This window comes from Excalfactoria chinensis, chromosome 5 (assembly GCF_039878825.1).
Source record: "Excalfactoria chinensis isolate bCotChi1 chromosome 5, bCotChi1.hap2, whole genome shotgun sequence".
Taxonomy (NCBI): Eukaryota; Metazoa; Chordata; class Aves; order Galliformes; family Phasianidae; genus Excalfactoria; species Excalfactoria chinensis.
Genome location: NC_092829.1, coordinates 15,069,919 through 15,090,271, shown reverse-complemented (window position 1 = coordinate 15,090,271; position 20,353 = coordinate 15,069,919). Strand labels below are relative to the sequence as shown.

Sequence of the window (20,353 nt, the reverse complement as noted above, 5' to 3'; positions counted from 1 at the left end):
ATGCAATTGTTCAAAGTCCTGAAGGACTGACACTATTATTATTGCCTACAACATTTTGTTAAGTATCTGTGAGGGACTGAATCTTCTGAAGTTCTACTGCATCATGGAAAAAGCAGCATGATTATATAGAAAAAAAAACCTATCACACAGAATTAGGTTTTGCTTCATAAAGCATTTAACCATGATCCACTGCATATGTGAATACAAACAACACAAATTTGTCAAGCAGCTTCTATACACGATATACTAAAACAGTATACACTTTAAAACTACAAACCAGCAAACTGAGTTAAATGCTTTGAGAGACAAGTAATGAAGCAAAAAATACCACGAACAGTATGGTTGATGTCTACACTGCACTACTTTTAGCAAAGTACATTTCCTGTATTTGTTAAGTGTCTGTAAGACCTGGGAGAACAGGGTGGCAGCTATTCCTGCTGAGCCAGAACATACCTTCTACCTGCTCTTCACTATGACAGTGCCTTCATGTTTACAGTTCCATTCATACTGTTAGGAAGATTAACTTAAAAAACAACGACCCACAGTGTCTGTAAAAGACTTGGAGATTCTTTCCACTCTTGAGCAAGGAATTTTAGGGTACATTAACACATGCCCTGTGCTGACAGACTCTGTAATTTCAGACTTAACAAAGATAGATGTTGCTAGCTCCATGTTTGTATAACTGCCTTGCTACTACATTGATAGAGAAGTACTACAGCAGTTAAAAACAAGGCATTAACATCTAAAAGGCAGTAATCTCCTATTGGAAGACTTCACAGATAAAACTTCTATTCACATTTGAGAATTACTGACAGCATTACTTTTTAACATAAGAGATGTATTTTAACTGCATCTATGCAAAGTTGTTCATTCCTAAACAGAACAATGAATCCAAAATAAGAGATATGACTCCAAAAACAAAACAACAAACAAAAATACAGCATAGGAAGAAAACTAAGATGCAGTATGGACAGACTGTTGATACAAAATCAGATTAAATGTATCTAAGCACATAGGCCAGCATAAAGATCACAGGCCAGACAAACATATCTTATCCAGCTGGTTTTGAACTCACAAAATAAAACAAGAATGTTTTATTGGATGAGGGAAAGGCTGTTGATGTGGTCTACCTGGACTTCAGTAAAGCCTTCGACACTGTCTCCCATGGTATTCTCCTGCAGAAGCTGGCAGCCCGTGGCTTGGATGGGTACACTCTCGGCTGGGTAAGGAGCTGGCTGGAGGGCCGGGCTCAGAGAGTGGTGGTAAATGGAGTTAAATCCAGCTGGCGACCGGTCACAAGTAGTGTTCCCCAGGGGTCGGTGCTGGGGCCTGTCCTCTTCAACATCTTTATTGATGACCTCGATGGGGGCATTGAGTGCGCTCTCAGTAAGTTCGCAGATGACACTAAATTGGCTGGGAGTGTGGATCTGCCTGGGGGTAGCGAGGCCCTACAGAGGGATCTGGACAGGCTGGAGAGCTGGGCTGAAGCCAATGGAATGAGGTTTAACAAGGCCAAATGCCGAGTCCTGCACTTCGGCCACAACAACCCCAGGCAGCGCTATAGGCTTGGGGCGGAGTGGCTGGAGGACTGTGTGGAGGAAATGGACCTGGGGGTACTGATTGATGCACGGCTGAACATGAGCCGACAGTGTGCCCGGGTGGCCAAGAAGGCCAACGGCATCCTGGCTTGTATCAAGAATGGTGTGCTGAGCAGGACTAAGGAAGTCATCCTGCCCCTGTACTCGGCATTGGTGAGGCCTCACCTCGAGTACTGTGTCCAGTTTTGGGCACCTCAGCACAAGAAAGATATGGAGGTACTGGAGCAGGTCCAGAGAAGGGCAACGAGGCTCATGAAGGGCTTGGAGAATCAGCCCTATGAGGAGAGGCTAAGGAAGCTGGGGCTGTTTAGCCTGAGGAAGAGGAGACTGAGGGGAGACCTTATTGCCGTCTTCCAGTACCTGAAAGGTTCTTACAGTGAGAGTGGGGCAGGTCTCTTCTCACTAGTGACAAGTGACAGGACGAAGGGAAATGGCCTCAAGTTGCGCCAGGGCAAGTTTAGGTTGGATATTAGGAAGAACTTCTTTACAGAAAGGGTGGTTAGGTACTGGAATGGGCTCCCCAGGGAGGTGGTTGAATCGCCATCCCTGGATGTGTTTAAGAGCCGTTTGGATGTGGTACTCAGGGATATGATTTAGCAGAGGTTGGTTTTTTTTTGTTTTTTTTTTTTTCTTAGAGATGGGGTACTGGTTAGGCTGCGGTTGGACTTGATGATCTTCAAGGTCTTTTCCAACCTGGATAATTCTATGATTCTATGATTCTAAGAAACAAGCAAAATTTCTTATACCAGCCTATTACCTCATTACTGATGCTCACTATTATCTCATTTAATAAGTATTCATGCCTTAAATGAGGGGAAAAACAACAACAAAAGACACAATGAAATCTAAATTGCTTGATAAAAGTGATGAAAGAAATTGCTTTTGGAATTACATCTACTTTCCAAATGCTCTCTCCCTCTCTTATCTAGAAAAAGTGATGTTTGTAAACTCAATGATAGTTTCAAAATTAAGTTTGTTGTTGTTGCTATTTCCAAGAACTCAAATAATAGAGAATAAATGCATTTGATTTGAACATGGACAACTGCACTGTTGAGCAAAGGAACAGGGGCAGGCAAAATTCTTGATATACATGAACACACAACAGAAGTTTCAGATAAAGCCATTGTCACTAACAGAACGCCCTAATACTCTGAGGTGTGTTATTTACCGTATCAGAGCTATGACTTTATGTAACACTACAAAGATTAGTGTTCTGTTTGTTGTTTTTATTTATTTATTTGTTTGTTTTTCTGGATTTAAGTTCTAGCTTATAAATGAAACATCTTCAGAGTGCTATTACTGCTGCATAAGTCTAAGTACTCAAAACTGCCCAGTCAATCAGTGACTCTTTCTGAATGCACAGTAACAAAACATGTCCAAACAGCCTTACTTTATACTCAGCTACCTTTCTCCTTAAGACCATAAATAAAAGCATGTATTTGAAATTAAAACATTTATTGCCTAGACTGCAGTTCCACTAGTAGCTGAGTCCACCTAATGGTTCCCTACCAAAAGGAGGAGGTTCCCCATTCTCCTCTTGGCAATTGTTCCCTTTTGCCACCTTCATATCTTCCTACTCTCACTTGTTTGGCCCTGTCTCTTTTCTGACAGCACTACCAGCTGTTATCACACCTTCTGGTGAATCAACTCGGCCCACTAAAACTAAAGAAAGCTATGATTTCTGGCTGTTTCTTTCCTGCTGCTTTGGAGAATGAAATGAGCCAAACAAATATCAGAAAAAAATAAAATAAACTAAAATAAACAATACGTGACAGGAGTGTAGGTACAGGTAAGATGACAGCTGGTGACTCTACATCTCCTGACACTACCACCTCAGATACTCCTCAGACTTTCAAGATATTCATTGCCATAAGTTTGCAAGCACACTGTTAAGGCACAACAACCAGATTCACAAAAGGAACGGACATAGAGTGGATTAAATGTCTCACACTTAACCTCTTAACTATTTTGCAAGTTTCTCTTTTTGAGCAGAGATAATGAGAAGTAATTGGGGGAGGGGACAGGGAGGAAAGAAAGCATTGCAGAAAGTCATAAGCAAAAAGGTCCATTCTTGAATTCACAAAATGCGCTAAATGTGCCAGAAAGCTTCACTAATGATATAAGTTAACAGATAGAATGAGGCAAATAGAATTTACTCTAATAAATATTTAGTTTTGTATTGCACATCAGTCAAGCTGTATGGTCATCAACTTTATTATTTTACCTAGAATTACATATTATATTCTATCTATATTTAGAAGAGAATATAAAAAATCCACAGAAGTAGAAGGAAGATAGTGCAGTAACAACACTGCTTTTGTTTAGAATACCAAACTGAAGATCTAGGATGCCACTCAGCTTAATATAAAGCATGATAAAACCATGGGGAACTTCAGCAGACAGAACAACTCAGTCATCATTTTACAACCTCTCTTAAAAGATAACAAAGGTCAGAAAATAGCAGCAGGCACCATGAAGGAAGTATATTGTGATAAAATACAGGATTTTATACAGGAACAAAACAGCTGGGATACATCCATGCAAGATGTGAGAGAACACAAAGAGCTAAGATGAAGCAACAGATCTAATGTTTAGTCAGTGACTTTGCTTAGCAAAACACAAAGCCCAGCTCCCAGTACTCTGCATGGTTCAGTCCTCTCAGGGGTGACACAGAAGAAAAAGCAGTTTGGGGAATAAAAAGGTGTCGTTTTAATTATCACAAACAAGGGGTGACATCTTTGAACAACTGAGCCAAGCTGTGAGGAGGATCCACTGCCCCATACACCATTCACTGACAACACCCAGTTCTCTACAATGAACATAATGCAGAAGGAAAGAAAAAACTCATGAGCCCATAGTCACAGGAGCTTTATGCAGAGCCCAGCAGCAATACAACCTCCCACTGCTCACCAGTCTGGCAAGGAGTGGAAGAATGTGTAATGTAAGAAGTTACATCACACAAACATTCTCCAGGAAAAGCACAGGGTGGTTTTTTAAGCTACCATAAAACACATCCTCATGAACCCACATGTTCTGGAAAAATCAAGAGCTGAGGAAAAAAAAGGAGGTGGAAGGGGAGCAGGACTTCCAGCGCAGTATTCAGCACTAAGAGCAGTTTCTCTTCTAAGCTGAGAACTCACTATTTGTGAACAATAAAGAAAATAGACACAGGTTGCACAGGTATAATACAGGATGGCTATAAACTAAAGAAAATCACAGTGGATAAAACTCTACTCAATGCTGAAACTTTTCCAGTAGATACCTAAGAACTCACACAATTTTGTTCATCAAACTCAAAAAAACGAGACTGAAAACAGAGAAGGGACTGAAGAAGATGCAGGGCAACAAAACCCATTAACTGAGAACTGACTAAGAGCATTAATCTAGGAAAACAAAGACTACAAATTATTTAAATACAAAGTAGGGGAATTGAAAGAAAGAAGGAAAGAAAAGCTAAACACTACTACAGGAGCAAAGATATTCTTAACTCAAAATTTCAGGTATTGAACTGAATATATATCATTTCTAGCCATTTGATGTTACCGGTTCTCCTTTGATTTTTCTCACTCATTAGCCCAGAAGAAGTCTAATTTTGATGGCTCTAGCTCCTAGTTAGCTAGAGATGTTAATATCTGAAGAAAACTCATTGTTTTCCATTTCTTGAAGTTGCTTATGAGCTATTTATTCATCGGTATAGTTAGAGTTTTGCTTTCTATTTCCCAGCTCTTATTTTTGCTATTGAACCGTGATACCAAAACAAAGTAAAAGAGAAGACAAGATTTCCTTTGCTCTATTGCATCCCAACAGCAAATTTGAAAATGCTTACTAAGCTGTCTTTTATTTTTATCCTCTTCAAAGTACTCATGAACACAGCTGCCATGTAACTGAATATACTAATTCAGAGAAAAGCAGGAAGATAAGGCACAGTCTCAAAATTCATGCTATATACAGCACACAAAACATGAGATGTATTCACAAACAGCTACAATACTTTCTGGAAAGAGAAGATGGTCCAAATGCTTCAAAGCAAGCAAGCAGAATCTGTATTAGTAATCACTAATCTTTATACTGTTCCTCTGTTTATGCAGTACTACTAAGAATTCACACAGTGTTCCTAAGCACGAGGCTTACAGGAATGTTTCTTTGAGGGAACAGAACATAGGACCTTGAAAAACATCCTGCTGATAGTCTTGTAAAAATGTCAGAGTAAAATACATAAGGGAGATGATTTCACTGCTGAGTTGCTTATTATACTTCTATCTGAAAGCAGTCTCTAAAAAAACACTTTTTTCCCAAATCAATTCAATTTAAAATACCCACATAGCAGTAATATGAGGATTTTATGAGAGAGAATCATAGAATTGTAGAATGGCTTTGGCTGGAAGGGGACCCAAAGTCCATTCAGTTCCAATCCCCTGCCACAGGCAGGGCTGCCACCCACCAGGTCAGGCTGCCCAGACCCTTGCCACAGCTCCTCTGGGCAATAAAAAGAGAGAAAAATATGGTCAAAAACATTCAAACGTGCCCTATGCTTATGTATGGAAGAGAAATCAAAGGCACTACGCACTACCACACATTCAGAAAAAGAAACATTCGTTTCGCCTTCTCACATCTAAAATAAAGTGTAGCAAAAAGAAGCTGAGAAGAAAATCATTTGGGAAGAGTAATACAGCAATGGGTGGAGAGTTTGGGTGGTAGAAAAGATCAAATCTGATGTGCCTACCAAACCTGTGTTGCCAGAAAACAAGAAAATATATTTTAGTACAAACAAAGAATGCCTGCATGTCAATAAAAATTCCGAGCATTCTACAGCCAGTTTACTGGAGAACACATTATATATGGTTATATATTGCACAGGGTGTTTATATATTTTGGAAGGATATGTAAAGCAGGAGATGCTAACAGGGATTTTCCCAGTATTCACCTGAAACCATGAGTAAAGCTTGCCTGCCTTTCAAGCTTCAGCAGCTGAACAGAATTTCTGCAACACATACTTGTTTCCAGGGTTCTCGCAGCAGCTACACTTCTGTGATTCTTACAGCAGCCAATTCAATACCACTTAATAAACTGCAAATGCTTTTTAAAATCGTTTGGCCAGTGACAAGAGAATAACTTGAGTAATGGACACTTTGAATGAACTGATTAATTTTCAAATGGTATTAGCTTTAATAACAAACAAAAAGAGACACCTGCACAGCATTCAGTTTTTTCTTAGCCTTCTCTTTACAGCCAGTCTGCATCGTCAGAAATCAATCTGATTAAATTTATTAACTTTTTGCACAAAAAAGAAGGTGGAGAATGTGGGCATCAATCCTGCTACCTCTTGCAATTGTTTCTGAATAGTTATCACTACTTAACATGAAAATGGGTTATTTTTTAGTATGAGTCCTTCACATCTCTGTAGGTACTTAGTCACCCAGCTCTTCCAAGAGCCAATTTCCTTTATAACAACTATGACCCAAACAGCTACAGACCTTCCTTGGAAAACTTATTCAAACACTTAGCAAATGAGTTCCTACTACTGCCATGTGCTTGTACACTCATTTATACACATGCACCAAAAGCACTTAAGGATTGGTTTATCTTTCTCACAACATTCCTGCAAGTGGCATAGTGGAAAAAGAAAAACAGAAGAAACAACGCCCACACAGACAAGTCCTTCACATGAGTAACTCTAAGGAGTTTTTTTGTTATGCTTGACAGATATTTTGTAATCCAGTAAAAATCAATTACACACAGAGGATGAAAAAAGGAAAAATGATTTATTTTCTTTTGTGTTGTCTATTGAGGGGTGGCAACCAAGCAACATCTTTAAGAGAGGACTGGGAAGGCCTGGCTTCACTGAATCTGTGTCAGGGTGTCAGCACAGATACCAGCACCACAATGGGTACAGAACAGATCCAGTTCCACCAGACTTTGATTTAGCAAGTCATCAGCAGTGGAAATTAGACCATATTGCAGTCTGGATCCTAGAGTGTTCCCATGATACAGCAATATCCCTCAGAGGGAGTCACATACAGGAGTAGTGAAAGCCAGTTAGGGCTGGTTTCAGTGCGATAGATACCTGATGTTAGGTTCCAACCAAAAAGGTTTTTGTTTTTTTCCCCCCTCAGCCTACACAAGTTGTACATTTCTGAACTCTACTAATTTAAAAAGAAACAAACAACATTTACAATTTAAGTGTGCCTTGTTTAAATTAAAGCATATGTATAAAGCAAACAGAAGGACAGAAGGATTACTGCTGTCCATTCTCAGAGGCATCTTTCTTGAAAAAGAGCGACATTAGTGTACTAATGTCAGTGTTTCAATGCTCACTGTTTTTCCTGGAATAAAATCAAGTCTCTGAACTCCTTCAGTTTCAAACTGCGAAGCAACTACTAGATGGTAGCTACTACTGATTGAATGGTGGTTGCGTAATCAGCCAGAAAGACAATTTAAAGTTCTATATATTTCAAAATGTTTGTTTTTTCTTTGTTTTTATTTTGTTTGATTTGAAGGCATATAAACCCTCCTTTTAGTTTCAGAATAGCTTCCTGAACTGCTTATATGTTGCAAAGCTGAAGTGCTCCTCTGCTGCAAAGCTTTCAGGATTTTTATTCATATATATATAATATATATGTGTGTGTGTGTGTATATATATATATATATATATATATATATATATATATACACACACACACACATATATACATAAATACATGGCCTAGCACTTGACATATATATATATATATATCAAGTGCTAGGCCATGTATTTTTGAAACACAGGCACTTAGCAGTTAGTCTTCAAAGGTTTAGAATATTTTGTAACTTTTCATACAAATTAATGCATACTTGAAAGATATTCACCTAATTCTCTACAAAAACTTGCTTTCTTGACTTAAAAGGAAATCTCTCTACAGTCAGAGAGTGAAGAGAAATTTCAAAGTGGACCACTTCTAGGTATGCAGCAACACTCCCCGCGTTACTGCTAAAACGATATTCTTCTAGGTGGTGTAAAAGTTATCTTATTCTCTTCTCTAGTTTGTACCTGACATAAAGAATGGATTTTCCACTTACACTGGATGAAGCAAAAGTAAAAACAGTGAATAACCAAGTGAACAAAGACACACGGCAAATCTACAACAATAAAACACTCCATCACAAAAGAACTCCAGACAAATTGAGACTTTCATCAGATTTTAAGAGGTTTTTTTTAGTAATTATGGGAATGGAGCTGAAGACTATAAAAAATGCTAAGAAATCCATACCATTTACCCATAAGTGTGTACTTAGATGTTTCATCTGATGATTTATATGCCCTAGCATAACAGCTAGTATGATCACAATTCTGGCATTAAGATAAAATTTGAATTCACTTGGTAAAGTGTCCCATTATAGTTTACTGGAAGGAACTTTCATTTTGGATTTCACTTCTCTTAATGTCACAACATCACCTCATGAGTACTCCACTGCACTGCAATGTGAATACTGGAGCTGGTCTGCCTGCAAAAGCAGACTGGCACACTTTTCTGCTTCACTCGCAGGCAGCTAAACTTGGGTGACTTCCTGCCTCCTCCACAGGATTCATGCCCTTTTAGCATCTACAGCTTCAACTGCAAAAAGCTAATTTAAACTGAGCATTTAAGATTCTAAGCTATATTAAAAATACATATGTTAAAATTACCTACACTTTTTCTGATTGAAAAATTTCATATAATCTTTACATTTTTATATTAAATTAAAACTCAAAGTGAGTTCAAAAGCAGAATGGAAACATCCTGTACCTAATTTGTATAAACCAAACATCAGGATACATGCTACATTTAAAAATAAAGTACTACAAATCATTAAAAAGTATGCTGTAAATTTGTCACTATTTATATACATATAAATATTTAAAGTAGCAGGCCTCTGTTCAGCTCTGGTAAATTCAAGTGAAAACAAACAACAAAAAGAGAAGGGACCCATAAAAGCAGCAATAACTAAAAGCCTGGCAGATTGACCATATTAGGCAATCTTGAAAGAGCCGGGATTGGCTCTAAATTAAGACAGGAAGCTAAAAGATATAATGGTAGAAGTATGTAAAATAATGATTGGCACTGATTTGTATTTCCCTAACACCTCATTTCCCTTTCTACTATTTCTAATACTGGCCAATAAAATGGGTAGGCGACATTTAAAATTAAATTTATGATGCATAATGAGCTTGTAAACTACAAGTGGCCACTGTACTAAAGACTGGAAAAAAGGGCTTCATGTTCATGCAGGAGTTGACAACGTCATCAGCTTTACTACGACGGATTGAAGTACACACAGAACAAAATCAGATTTTTAAAGTTTATGCCAGACCAGCTGATATGGTGTAGGAAAAATCTAATTCCTCTATAGGCCAGATGTTCCTTAGTGACATTATACACTTTTTGTGTGGGGTTGTTGTGGTTGTTGTTGGCATTTTTCTGGTTGCTTGGTTGGTTTGAGGTTGTTTTTCTCATTTTGTTTTGCTACATCTGATTTTTCATAGGCACAAGATGTCACATTAAATGGACCATTTCCATTCACAGCCTTCCATCAAAATTTTTCAAATTGTGGAATTTAGCTTATTCTTCACCATCATTGCCACTGTGATTCTTTCAAGACACGTATCTTAATTGTCTTTTGTGCAGATGTGAAAACAGTAGCCTTGGTAAATGAAAAATACAAACTTTTAGAACATTCGATTCCTATTGCAATTAAATGATGAAAATGGAACTCAGATGTAACTCTCACATCATGCATTATGGCTGCATCACTCCAATACTTTGAGAAGCTTAGTGACAATTCCCACCACGGCATCTCAGAATAGTTTTAAAACTTGGATGTCCTTTCGTCAACCAACCATTAGCACATGAAAATCTCAAACTCTTTACAGACACTGCATGATTTACCTTCACCTCCTGTTTACGTTCATGAATGAATAAGAAGTATTTTTGAAACAAAATGCTATCCCTATCCAGAATTCCATCATTTCAATCAAACAGCAATTTCACAGCAAAACAAAAAGCCCTGCAAAACTATGTGCTTTCAATAACAAATGTCAGAAATGTACTTAACAAACATCTGTGCAAAGTTCTGAAGCTCTTAAATATGGAGAGTGGTATTCCTTTTTTAACTTTCTGAATGATGACTGAATTTAATATTAGTCTTTTAATAGAAGTGTTATTTAAATCATAAAGGACCTCCCATGCAGGATCTAAAAGGATCTATAGAGCAGGTACAATGGAGATTGTATACTTGAATACATACTGTTGGTCTTCATGCACATTTATCCTGCAGCATAATGTTAAAATAAGTGATAACTGAAGAGATTTGGAAAAAAATTATACAAATCAACATTATAAGTATCAGGAACTTTAGTATGTTATCAGTCACCCTCTAACAGTGTCATTCTAACATTTACATTCTAATAGTAAAATGAGAAACAATATCAAAGAATAGTTCATGATTAAGTTCATGCTTAATGTACTTTAACACAAGTTTGTGTTACACATTTTAATCAAAGGATCTAATAACAACTAGATGAATACAAAATGGGCAGTCATGCCATTCAATCAAAACATTAATACTTATTAATAAAGAGGCACGATCCACAACTGTTAAACATATTTTTAAAAAATAAAAGACAAATCCTAAACAGAAACAGCAACAAAAATGGTGAATCAAATCTTACCCGTTCTTGAAATATAAAACATGTGCCCTCTGTAGTCCTGTTTCCAAGAAAAAACCAAGTTCCTGTTCATGTGTAGTAGGCCCTGGCTTAGGGCTTCTGTTTTGTATATTAGTATTAATTACCTAGGAGTACAGAAGACAGAAGTGCTGACAACAAAAATTAACAAGTTTTGTAATATCAGTTTAGGGTTTCAATGAAATCAAAAGCTTGAAAGAGTGATAAATGAACCGTTTACTTATCAGTCACCCAAATTAAAAAGGAAGCTAAGAATTTGGTGAATCTGGTGAAAGAGAACTTTAGAAAGGCCACCCTGCAATGACACAATGGAAAATGAAACTGAACAGATGAAAATATGACCATTTATTAAGGCACACCGAGTTACTGCCCAACAGTAGGTGTGCAGTGAAGTCCTAAGAGAACAACAGACATTCTTTCAGATGAGTAACCAAAATGAGAAACCACACAGTTCTTCAGCTGTACAGATTAGCTTACCCTTTCTATCTCCTGAAGGTATAGAAGAGCAATATCCCCAGCTTTCTCATAGCACGTCACAATTTCTTGTTCACGGTCCACATGAAGGTTGCTAGCTGAAGAAGAAATTGGCAGCTTCTCAAGACAGAGACCTGAATACAAAACAATTTCATAAGAAGTATTAAAAACTAACATCATATAGTACTACAATACTACGTAATACTGAGACACTCCAATTAGGGGAAGTGACAAAATCACACACAAATAAATTAAGAACTTGTGGCCCTGTGATCCAGCCCTAGGGATGCCTATGAACTTCCAATGCAATGTATTGTAGAGATCAACTATTCTTAAATTAGTATTTTTTTCTAATGTCTAAATCCCTCTCTCTGCATTAACTACTCCTAGCCTTCTTCATAGAGTTTATTCCTTTCTTTAAAAAATGTCAGTCTAGAGAAAGAGAAACATGTCTGCTACAAGGAACATCTATTCTCACTCTTATCATTCTGCCTTGACAGCTAATCATTTTCATCTCCTCTGGACACTTTCCAACAGGTTATATCTATCTTGACTCGCTGATCCAAAACAGGATACATATCTCTACTATCTCTATTTGAATCCTCAACAGTCCTTAGCAGAAAAGATGAAAAAAAACCTGCATTTAATATAGGATACCTTTTAATACAAATGAACAGAACTTTAGTGACTTCTCCTCTACTTAAAATATGCAACAGATCATCAGACCAATCACACAAAACATCTGCCTCACCAGTTATACCCACTGTATGTTTTTTCAAATACTGTTTTGCATTAGAAGTGTAGCATTTTTCACATATTCTTAAGAGAATAAGGTCATTATTCCAGCTTGTCAGTAATAAGTGTTGGTCTAGAAGAGCCTTGAACCGCTCCCATATTAGTATAATTCACAGTTTAAATGACCTTAAGCCCAGCAAATGTGCAATAGATCACATCTTAAAAGCCTGCCAAACCTGAGTACAACAGACGCTGGACTTTTCTGACATGCTGTGGTTTTCATCTCACATATCTCTAAAAATTAATTATATAGCCTATAGCAACCTTTGCTAATAAAACCACCAAGAGGCTGAAAGCATCGGCTGGTTGGTAAGAAGATCATTCCTCCCTGCTCCTTCTCTCCCATAACACACAACAAGAGCCCCACAGTAATCCTCTACAAGAAAAATATTACTCAACCAGCTATTCATAGAAATGACCTGGATTCACTATTACTATTTTATAAATTATAACCACTATTATAATATTTTTAGTCTGGATAACTCAGTATACAGGCATTTGCTCATTTTAGCCAAGATATATATATATTTTTTTTTTGAAAACATGATAAACTCTCAGAAAGAATCACTGCCAGAAACCAGTAAAGTAGAAGCACAACATTCTAACAGGGTCTTTTGATGAAGCACATAATACTATTTCTTACACTAATCCTGCTATACAACTGTATTTTTGCTAGGACCTGCAAAAATATGTATTTTAAGCACACGGTACATTGGAACAGGAAGTAAATTTGGAGAACTCCTATGAAATGACCACTCATTAGGATTGATTTATTTGGTATGACAACAGAAGGAACAATTACAATTCAGTACTGTATCAAAAACAAAAACACACAAAGTAGAAGAAAACCCTTTAATAAATTACAATTTCTGTATCAAGTTAAAAGAAAACAGCACCTCCAGACTCATTTATGTTTTCCTTAAATGTGGCTAATGAAGTGTAAAAGTGCATTAAAATACAGGAGAATATTTTTAATTAGAAATAAACTGTAATATACCAATAACAACCCTATAATATACTGCCCACTTTTCATGAGAGTAGTGGGAGAAGATAAACAGTGAATGAAAAATAAGGGATTAATATATTAGCCTCCTGAGAAATAAATAAGCAAGTGGCAACACACAGTATCAAAAAACACATGAAGACACAGTATCACCTTAAATCATCTGCAGAAATGTTTGCATATATTTGGACAAGGCAGATCTCCCCTTTGTGCTTGTTTCCATATCTGCCAGGCAATCATCGCTGCTTCGCTCCCTCAAAAGGGCAGGAATTTCCCAAACTATTTATAAACTTTTTTTGAGATATTCAGCAAAGAGCTGCACACCGCTCCTATGAGATATTACTGCATTTATGGTATAAGTCATGGCTATTTCTTTATTTAGCCTTTATTTTGTTTTAATCTGCATTCAAGAATATCATACCAGTGGGTATCACACAGATTAATTTTGATATTCATGGCTTTTAAGTTTAAGTTCTTCCAACCAAAACCACCTGCAAGTAAAAGCTTCCAACAAACTGGGTCAGTTTTATTTTGGAAAGACATTTATCTCATACACTTATCTCATACATTCCTAGTCCTGATATCAAGCAGGAGGACTTCTGAGGGAAAAGAAAGTGAGAAGCAGTGAAATGAATACAAGTCCACACTAGTTAAGCATGTATGCAACTCTAAAATCGCTTGTCAAAACAGCAAAACAGCAACAAATAGTGTTCGAACAAGGAAAGGGTATGTCTAATATTTCAATTACATGTTAACTAGCAAAGGTTTTCTTTAAATATTTAAATCATGGATCATTTATATTTTTTTTTCGTGTGTGTAATGAAAGCAAACAGTAGATTGCCTTATCACTTATTCCAAGTGACATTAATGCTTCTATGATCTCAGATCAGTAATTAACGTAGTACCAAGTTAACAGTTTCAATGCTTTTTTTTCTTTAATAAATATAATGCAAGAGCTAACCAATATACACACATGCACACTCTAACCACCATGTAAAACCAATGGTTCCAGATAAGAATGAGCATTTTAAATAATTTTTAAGAAATCCCCATGGAATAGATTTGTTTAGCTAACAGTTTTTGAGGACAGTAACAGTTTAATGTTTAATGCATTCAATTACAAACCACTTTAAACAATTTAAAAAAAAAATCAAAGCAGAGTTCTAGCCTCTGTAGGAAAACCACTTAACACCCCCATCTCATTTCCCAGAGTAAAACAATAGTAATAACTAAGTTCCTATGCTCAAGTTTTAGGGCACTGTTCCTTGTCCTGTCACTACATACCACTGAGAAGAGCCAGACCTCATCCAATTTCCTCTCATCTCCCATTAGATATTTATAAATATTAATCAGTTCCCCCATTGGTCTTCTCTCCAGACTGAAGGAAACAAAGCAAACTTCTGGTTTTCCCACTTCAATCTCTGCTCAAGCTGGGAAAAGAAAAGCTTTATCTGGAAAAGTTTTAAGCAGCCACAATATGCAAACTACCTACTGATGGACTGCAGCTCCTTAAAGAAGCTGAGTTCCTGACACATTGCCTAATCAGACTAGAGATCTCTGGCATAATAACTAAAACTGCTTTCATTTAGCATTCTTCCATGAAGAGCTTCTCAGTGTCTGTTGCAATGGGCTGGCAGCACACAAGATCTCATTACAATCGTATACGATTAAAGATAAACGCAGCAATCCACATGCACCTGACACTTGTGCTGAACCTAATGAGTATTTCCATGTTTAAGTGGAACTAATTAATAGCCAGTCACTTAACGTGGTAAAAGCAACATTAAATTTGAACATGGGTCAGCAGCAGTAAAGATAGTTTCTCCTTACTCAACACACATCATCTAAATATAAACGCAGTTATTTGTACAAGCAATATGAGACAAAAAATGTCCTGTAGCAATAGGGCTACAATCCTGTAACGTCACATTCTAACTTCTATGACATCTCTCACATACTTAACAAGAATGTAATCGCAATGCTCTCCTGTCAGATCCCTGTAGTACTCTGCTATCCTATGACAATACAGTAAATATGAACACCACTTCTTAACTAAAATCAAAAGTTTATAGAGTTGAAAACTGGAAGAAATGCAGGACTTATAAACTGTTATGTTTGTCTTTGAGCATCTGTAGAAAAATACACTGATGTGCAAAGCCAAGTACTCTAAATTCATTTTTCAGTCATCTTTACTTACTTGGCAATACAAGAATCATGTTACCTAAGACTTCAATAAGCCTATTTCCCAGTTAATTACATAGCTGTTATTTGAGCACCACTGACAAGCAGCACCTCCCCAAATTAACACAATATCCCACTATGCAAGCATCTCATCTCTGCTTCCATAAGCAAACAAAAATTGCTTAAAAACACAGAAGAAAATGCCGCACACAGTATTTGATTAAAGCCTATGTGTTCTTTCCAGTATATTACCCCATTCATACACTGACGAAAATTTGCACAAACCTAATTGTCCTGATCCCAGAGGCCATATCCCTAGAATATTAGCTTCACTCATTAATGAATCAAGCTTGGGCCTGTTTTTACACTTGATTTCATTCATACACATACACTGAATTTTCCTTTGCTGTGAAGAACTGAAAAATATACTTCATATGTTGAGAGTGAGGGTAAGATCACACAGGTGCAAAGCAAGTCATTTCTAAGGGCTCAAAGCAGACTAAACTGTCTGGGGTTACAGAGTTACATTCTCATTTAAGCACCATGTCGAAACTGCAGAAGAAAAAAACATTTCTGCTCAGGCACTTCACTCAACCTGTCACCTCTGATACAGAGGGAAAAGATCAGAGGAAGAAGGTAAGCTTTTGTGGTGGTCCCATCTAAAAATAAGAAAAAAAGTACTAATAGTGTAATTATAATCTACTGTCAGTTTACACTCATACACAGACCAGTTTAAAATAGGACATATATCTTCTGTTAACTGCACACCCAGACATACTGGGTTTGCCCAAAGCTGGATTGCCACGAGGCAACTGAAGCAGGCTCTGCAGGCCACTGCACTGAGCTGTGCAGTCATGGGCAGTTCCCTATTTCTTGGAAATAACAAGGATCAGTCCATGGCTGCCAAAGAAATAAAAGCTAAAAGCTTAGAAATCTTTTCACATATTCAGGTTATCCTTGAGCCTGCAAACACAAATACAAATTGCAGTAAAGCACAAAGTCCCCACAAGAATAATTTGTATTTCACTGCAAAGTAGCTACAAACCTCCAATAGCCTCTGAAGAGGTTCTTCAGACTGAGACTTTTTATAGTCCATTCTCACATGGAGAAAATTGAAATCTCAGGAGAGAAGGAAAAGGAGAGGAAAATTAACCATACTACTGTTAATTAATGTACACCATTTAGGTGTGAATTACTCTAAATATTTCTAGATGTTGAATACTGAATTTAGGACTGCTCTGCTACTCCATTCTTATTCTGGAACATACAGGAGATGATGGGCTTACAACTGTGGTGAGGGATATTAAGTTTCATTAATCATCCATTCAAACTGGAAACAGAAAAAGAAACAAAAACCACAGCAGTTCTAGACATGAATGCAACAGAAAAGTAATAGTCACCAGATTTGTCCAGGTTTACAACAGATGTAAAAAATCCCTATGTTCTCTCCTTTCCACTTTCAGTGAAAATAGTCAATGTCTTTAAAGGCTGCTAGAATCAACCCTTGATCATTTAACAGTGAATGCTACTCAAGCCTTTCCTAATTTATTTGTTGAGTTTGACACTCTATTTACCATAACAAAAAGCATATACACCTATCAAACCCAATTAAACATGGCAGACACAAAAACACAAGAACTTCTCATAAACCTATGGCGCACAAACCATGCTTTCCTCTATAGACCTGTTTGCTCACAGCCCTTCAAAGAGTTTTCTAACCTGAAGTGGTACTGCCACCTTCAGACATCAGATCAGCATTACAATTTTCACTAGCCTGGATTCCTCAAAAAATAAATAAATAAATAAAAAAGAATGAACTCCACTTTCTGAACTGTTTTTAAATATATTCAATCTTAAAAGTTTCTAAAACTGCAGAACAAAATATTGTTTTAAATTCTTTTATCGTACTATGACTCATTTTTCTCAATTAGTTTAGTGTAACTTAGGCTAAGAACTCCAACACTCACTAAAAAGCATCGTGAATCAAGGTGCTTCAATTCTGATCACACAACAACTGCAAAACTGCACCACTTTTTTAGGCCTCAATTTTCAGGAACAGTGATCATAATCCTAGTGTACTGTCACAGTTATTTTGGCATTCAGATATTCAAGGACTTTCAAATACACATCTAAACATTTTACGGGGTGACAGTGGATTTAAAACGGAAATCTGAATAGAGGTGAGAGTCTTGTCAACCTAGGCAAACTCCGATTAGTTTAAAGAAGCTAAATCATTCTCTTACTCATCTGCACATATGGCACTCTACCACTGTTTTATCCAGTTCTTTGTGTCTCTAACTTTGGGCAAGATACGAGTAACTTTTTAAATACTTGTTCCACATTAATGTACCAGAAAGAGTAATCTTACCTTTAGTAGAATATGCTTCAGCAATCATCCGTAACCTATATGGTGGCACAGCAGCTAGCTGCAAATCATCAACTCCAACTCTGGCATATGTGTTCAGAGCTTCCTTGTAATCACCTTCCACATAGTTCAACTTGGCCATAAGTAGGTTAGCCTCTTGTAAGAATTCTGGCTAGAAGGAATAGGAATAAGAAAGTTTTTATTCCCAGTCAAAACACATCGAATTATTTCTGACAGTTATTTGGCCTGTTTTCTGAATATATTCACCATGAAAACCCCAAGTAGATTTTTTGCAAGAGAGCAAAAGCCCACCAGAATTCTAACTCCATGTAACATTAGGGAACCTTGAAGCAGGGGTTGAAGTCATTTAGTCATATGCCATCAAGCTAGTGAAAAGCATTATCAGACATTTCACACTGTCATGTGTTTACTCACATGTGAAAGAGAAATACCTCTCTATTAAGTTCCAGCTCTGCCAGGTGACAAAACTATTTAAAGGCAACCTAGCATTACCACCTCTCCAATGATTCCAACACATAAGTGCAACATACTGTCAAAACTTAAAGTGTGCTCTAAGGCCTAAGTATTTACATAATTTGCACAATCCCAGAGTGTGAAGGTAGGATGAAGTTCTTCAGAAAAGGACTCGTGGAAGAATGGAAGAAAAAAAAAAGAATCACAGAAAACACCAAATAAGAAGTGACAGATGACTGTAAAGCATGGTTCTCATCTCTCAAGAGATGGCCATGAATATAGAAACAATAAGCAATAGAGTAGCTATGGCAGTAATTAATCAAAGGAATAGAATGGCTAATATAAAAAAAAGTGACTTAATTATTCCTCTCAAGTATTAACCTCACTTTTCTCCACAAACATAACTTAAGAAACCTTTCCTGAGTACTTTTGAGGCTATCACAGAAATTAGTCAAATATTTCATATTTATAACATTTCTTTTTAATGTACTGCAAAGAACGATTTAGTTATGTACTCCAGGTAAAACTTCCACAAAACAATCTGCAAGATCCTCATGTAAGCCTTCAAGAAGTCAATGAGAATATTCCTGTTCTTCTAGCAAAAGAAGGCAAAAAACTTATGTGAATGGAGATCCATGAAGAAACAGGCACAAAATAGCATGGCACCAATGATGGGAATAACAATAAAACAAGAAACAAGATTATTCCATTGTTTTTTTTTTCTCCATAATCAGCAAAATAATCCAGTCAATTTCAACTTTTCTAATTCTTGCCCAGGCTGACCAACTTACCTTCAGGTTTCCTCTATCAAGTGCTGCTGTTAGATGCTTCCTGACCTCAGTTAGCTTTGGCCGGGGGCCCCGTGGACTACTGCTCTGTTTAAGAGCATTTTCCTTCAAAAACTGTTCTAGTTTGGACTCTCCAAGAAGAAGTTCTGCCATATCATCTGCAAATAGATTTTAAAAAATAACAACATGAAAAACTATAAACCATTTTGTTTCACTAATATTGCAGTGTACTTACCATTGCCTCCACTGAAAATTTCCAGACCTGAATTTTAAATACAATCTAAAACAAGCATAGAGTCAACTACTTAGATTTAACATATCATATGGGTACTTCATTTTACTTTTCAATTTATCTTTTACATGCCCACCACTGTAGATTTAAGTGTCTTATGTCCTAAGCTATAATGAATCAGAGCATTAATCTGAAGCCTGTACTCTTCTTATTACAAAACATTTATATGTATATGGATACTGTAGCATTCTGAATTTTTAATAATTCATTTCTAATACTCATTTTAACAAAAAATACCATTTCATAAAACGCCTTGAAACCTTGTGGTTTTAAGTATGAACACAGAGATAAGGGATTTATTTATTTTTTGCCACAAGTTCCATATTGCGTGTCATAGAATCCAATATTCATCTCAATTGGAAGGAACCCTTACAGGTTATCTAGTCCAACTCAAGTGCAGTGAACACAAACACCTACTGCCAGATCAAGTTGCTCAGAGCCCCATCCAGCCTGACCTTGAATGTCTTGAGGGACAGGGCATCCACCACCTCTCTGTGCTTGTACTTCACTACCCTTATCGTAAAAAACTTTTTTCTTATACTCTAATTTAAATCTCCCCTCTTTTAGTTTGAAACCATTTCCCCTTGTCCTACCACAACAGACCCTGCTGATGAGTCTGTCCCGTACTTTTTTACAGCTCTCCTTTAGATACTGAAAGGTCAGTATCAGGTCACTTTGCAGCC

The 20,353-nt window shown here is 36.9% G+C and overlaps 1 protein-coding gene across 2 annotated transcripts in view; it reads right to left on the bottom strand.

Annotated features, from left to right (window-relative positions):
* The window catches only part of TTC7B (tetratricopeptide repeat domain 7B), a 114,776-nt gene that overhangs the window by 77,789 nt on the left and 16,634 nt on the right, over positions 1-20,353 (bottom strand). Inside the window, exons 2-5 of one of the 2 annotated variants that reach the window (XM_072338611.1) lie at positions 19,382-19,536; positions 18,120-18,288; positions 11,776-11,906; positions 11,284-11,405 (exon numbers count right to left, since the gene is read on the bottom strand). In XM_072338611.1, the coding sequence (XP_072194712.1) occupies positions 11,284-11,405; positions 11,776-11,906; positions 18,120-18,288; positions 19,382-19,536 (577 nt within the window). Of the gene's footprint in view, positions 1-10,859; positions 10,879-11,283; positions 11,406-11,775; positions 11,907-18,119; positions 18,289-19,381; positions 19,537-20,353 lie in introns of those variants that run through there. The other variant, XM_072338612.1, reaches the window with a different exon arrangement.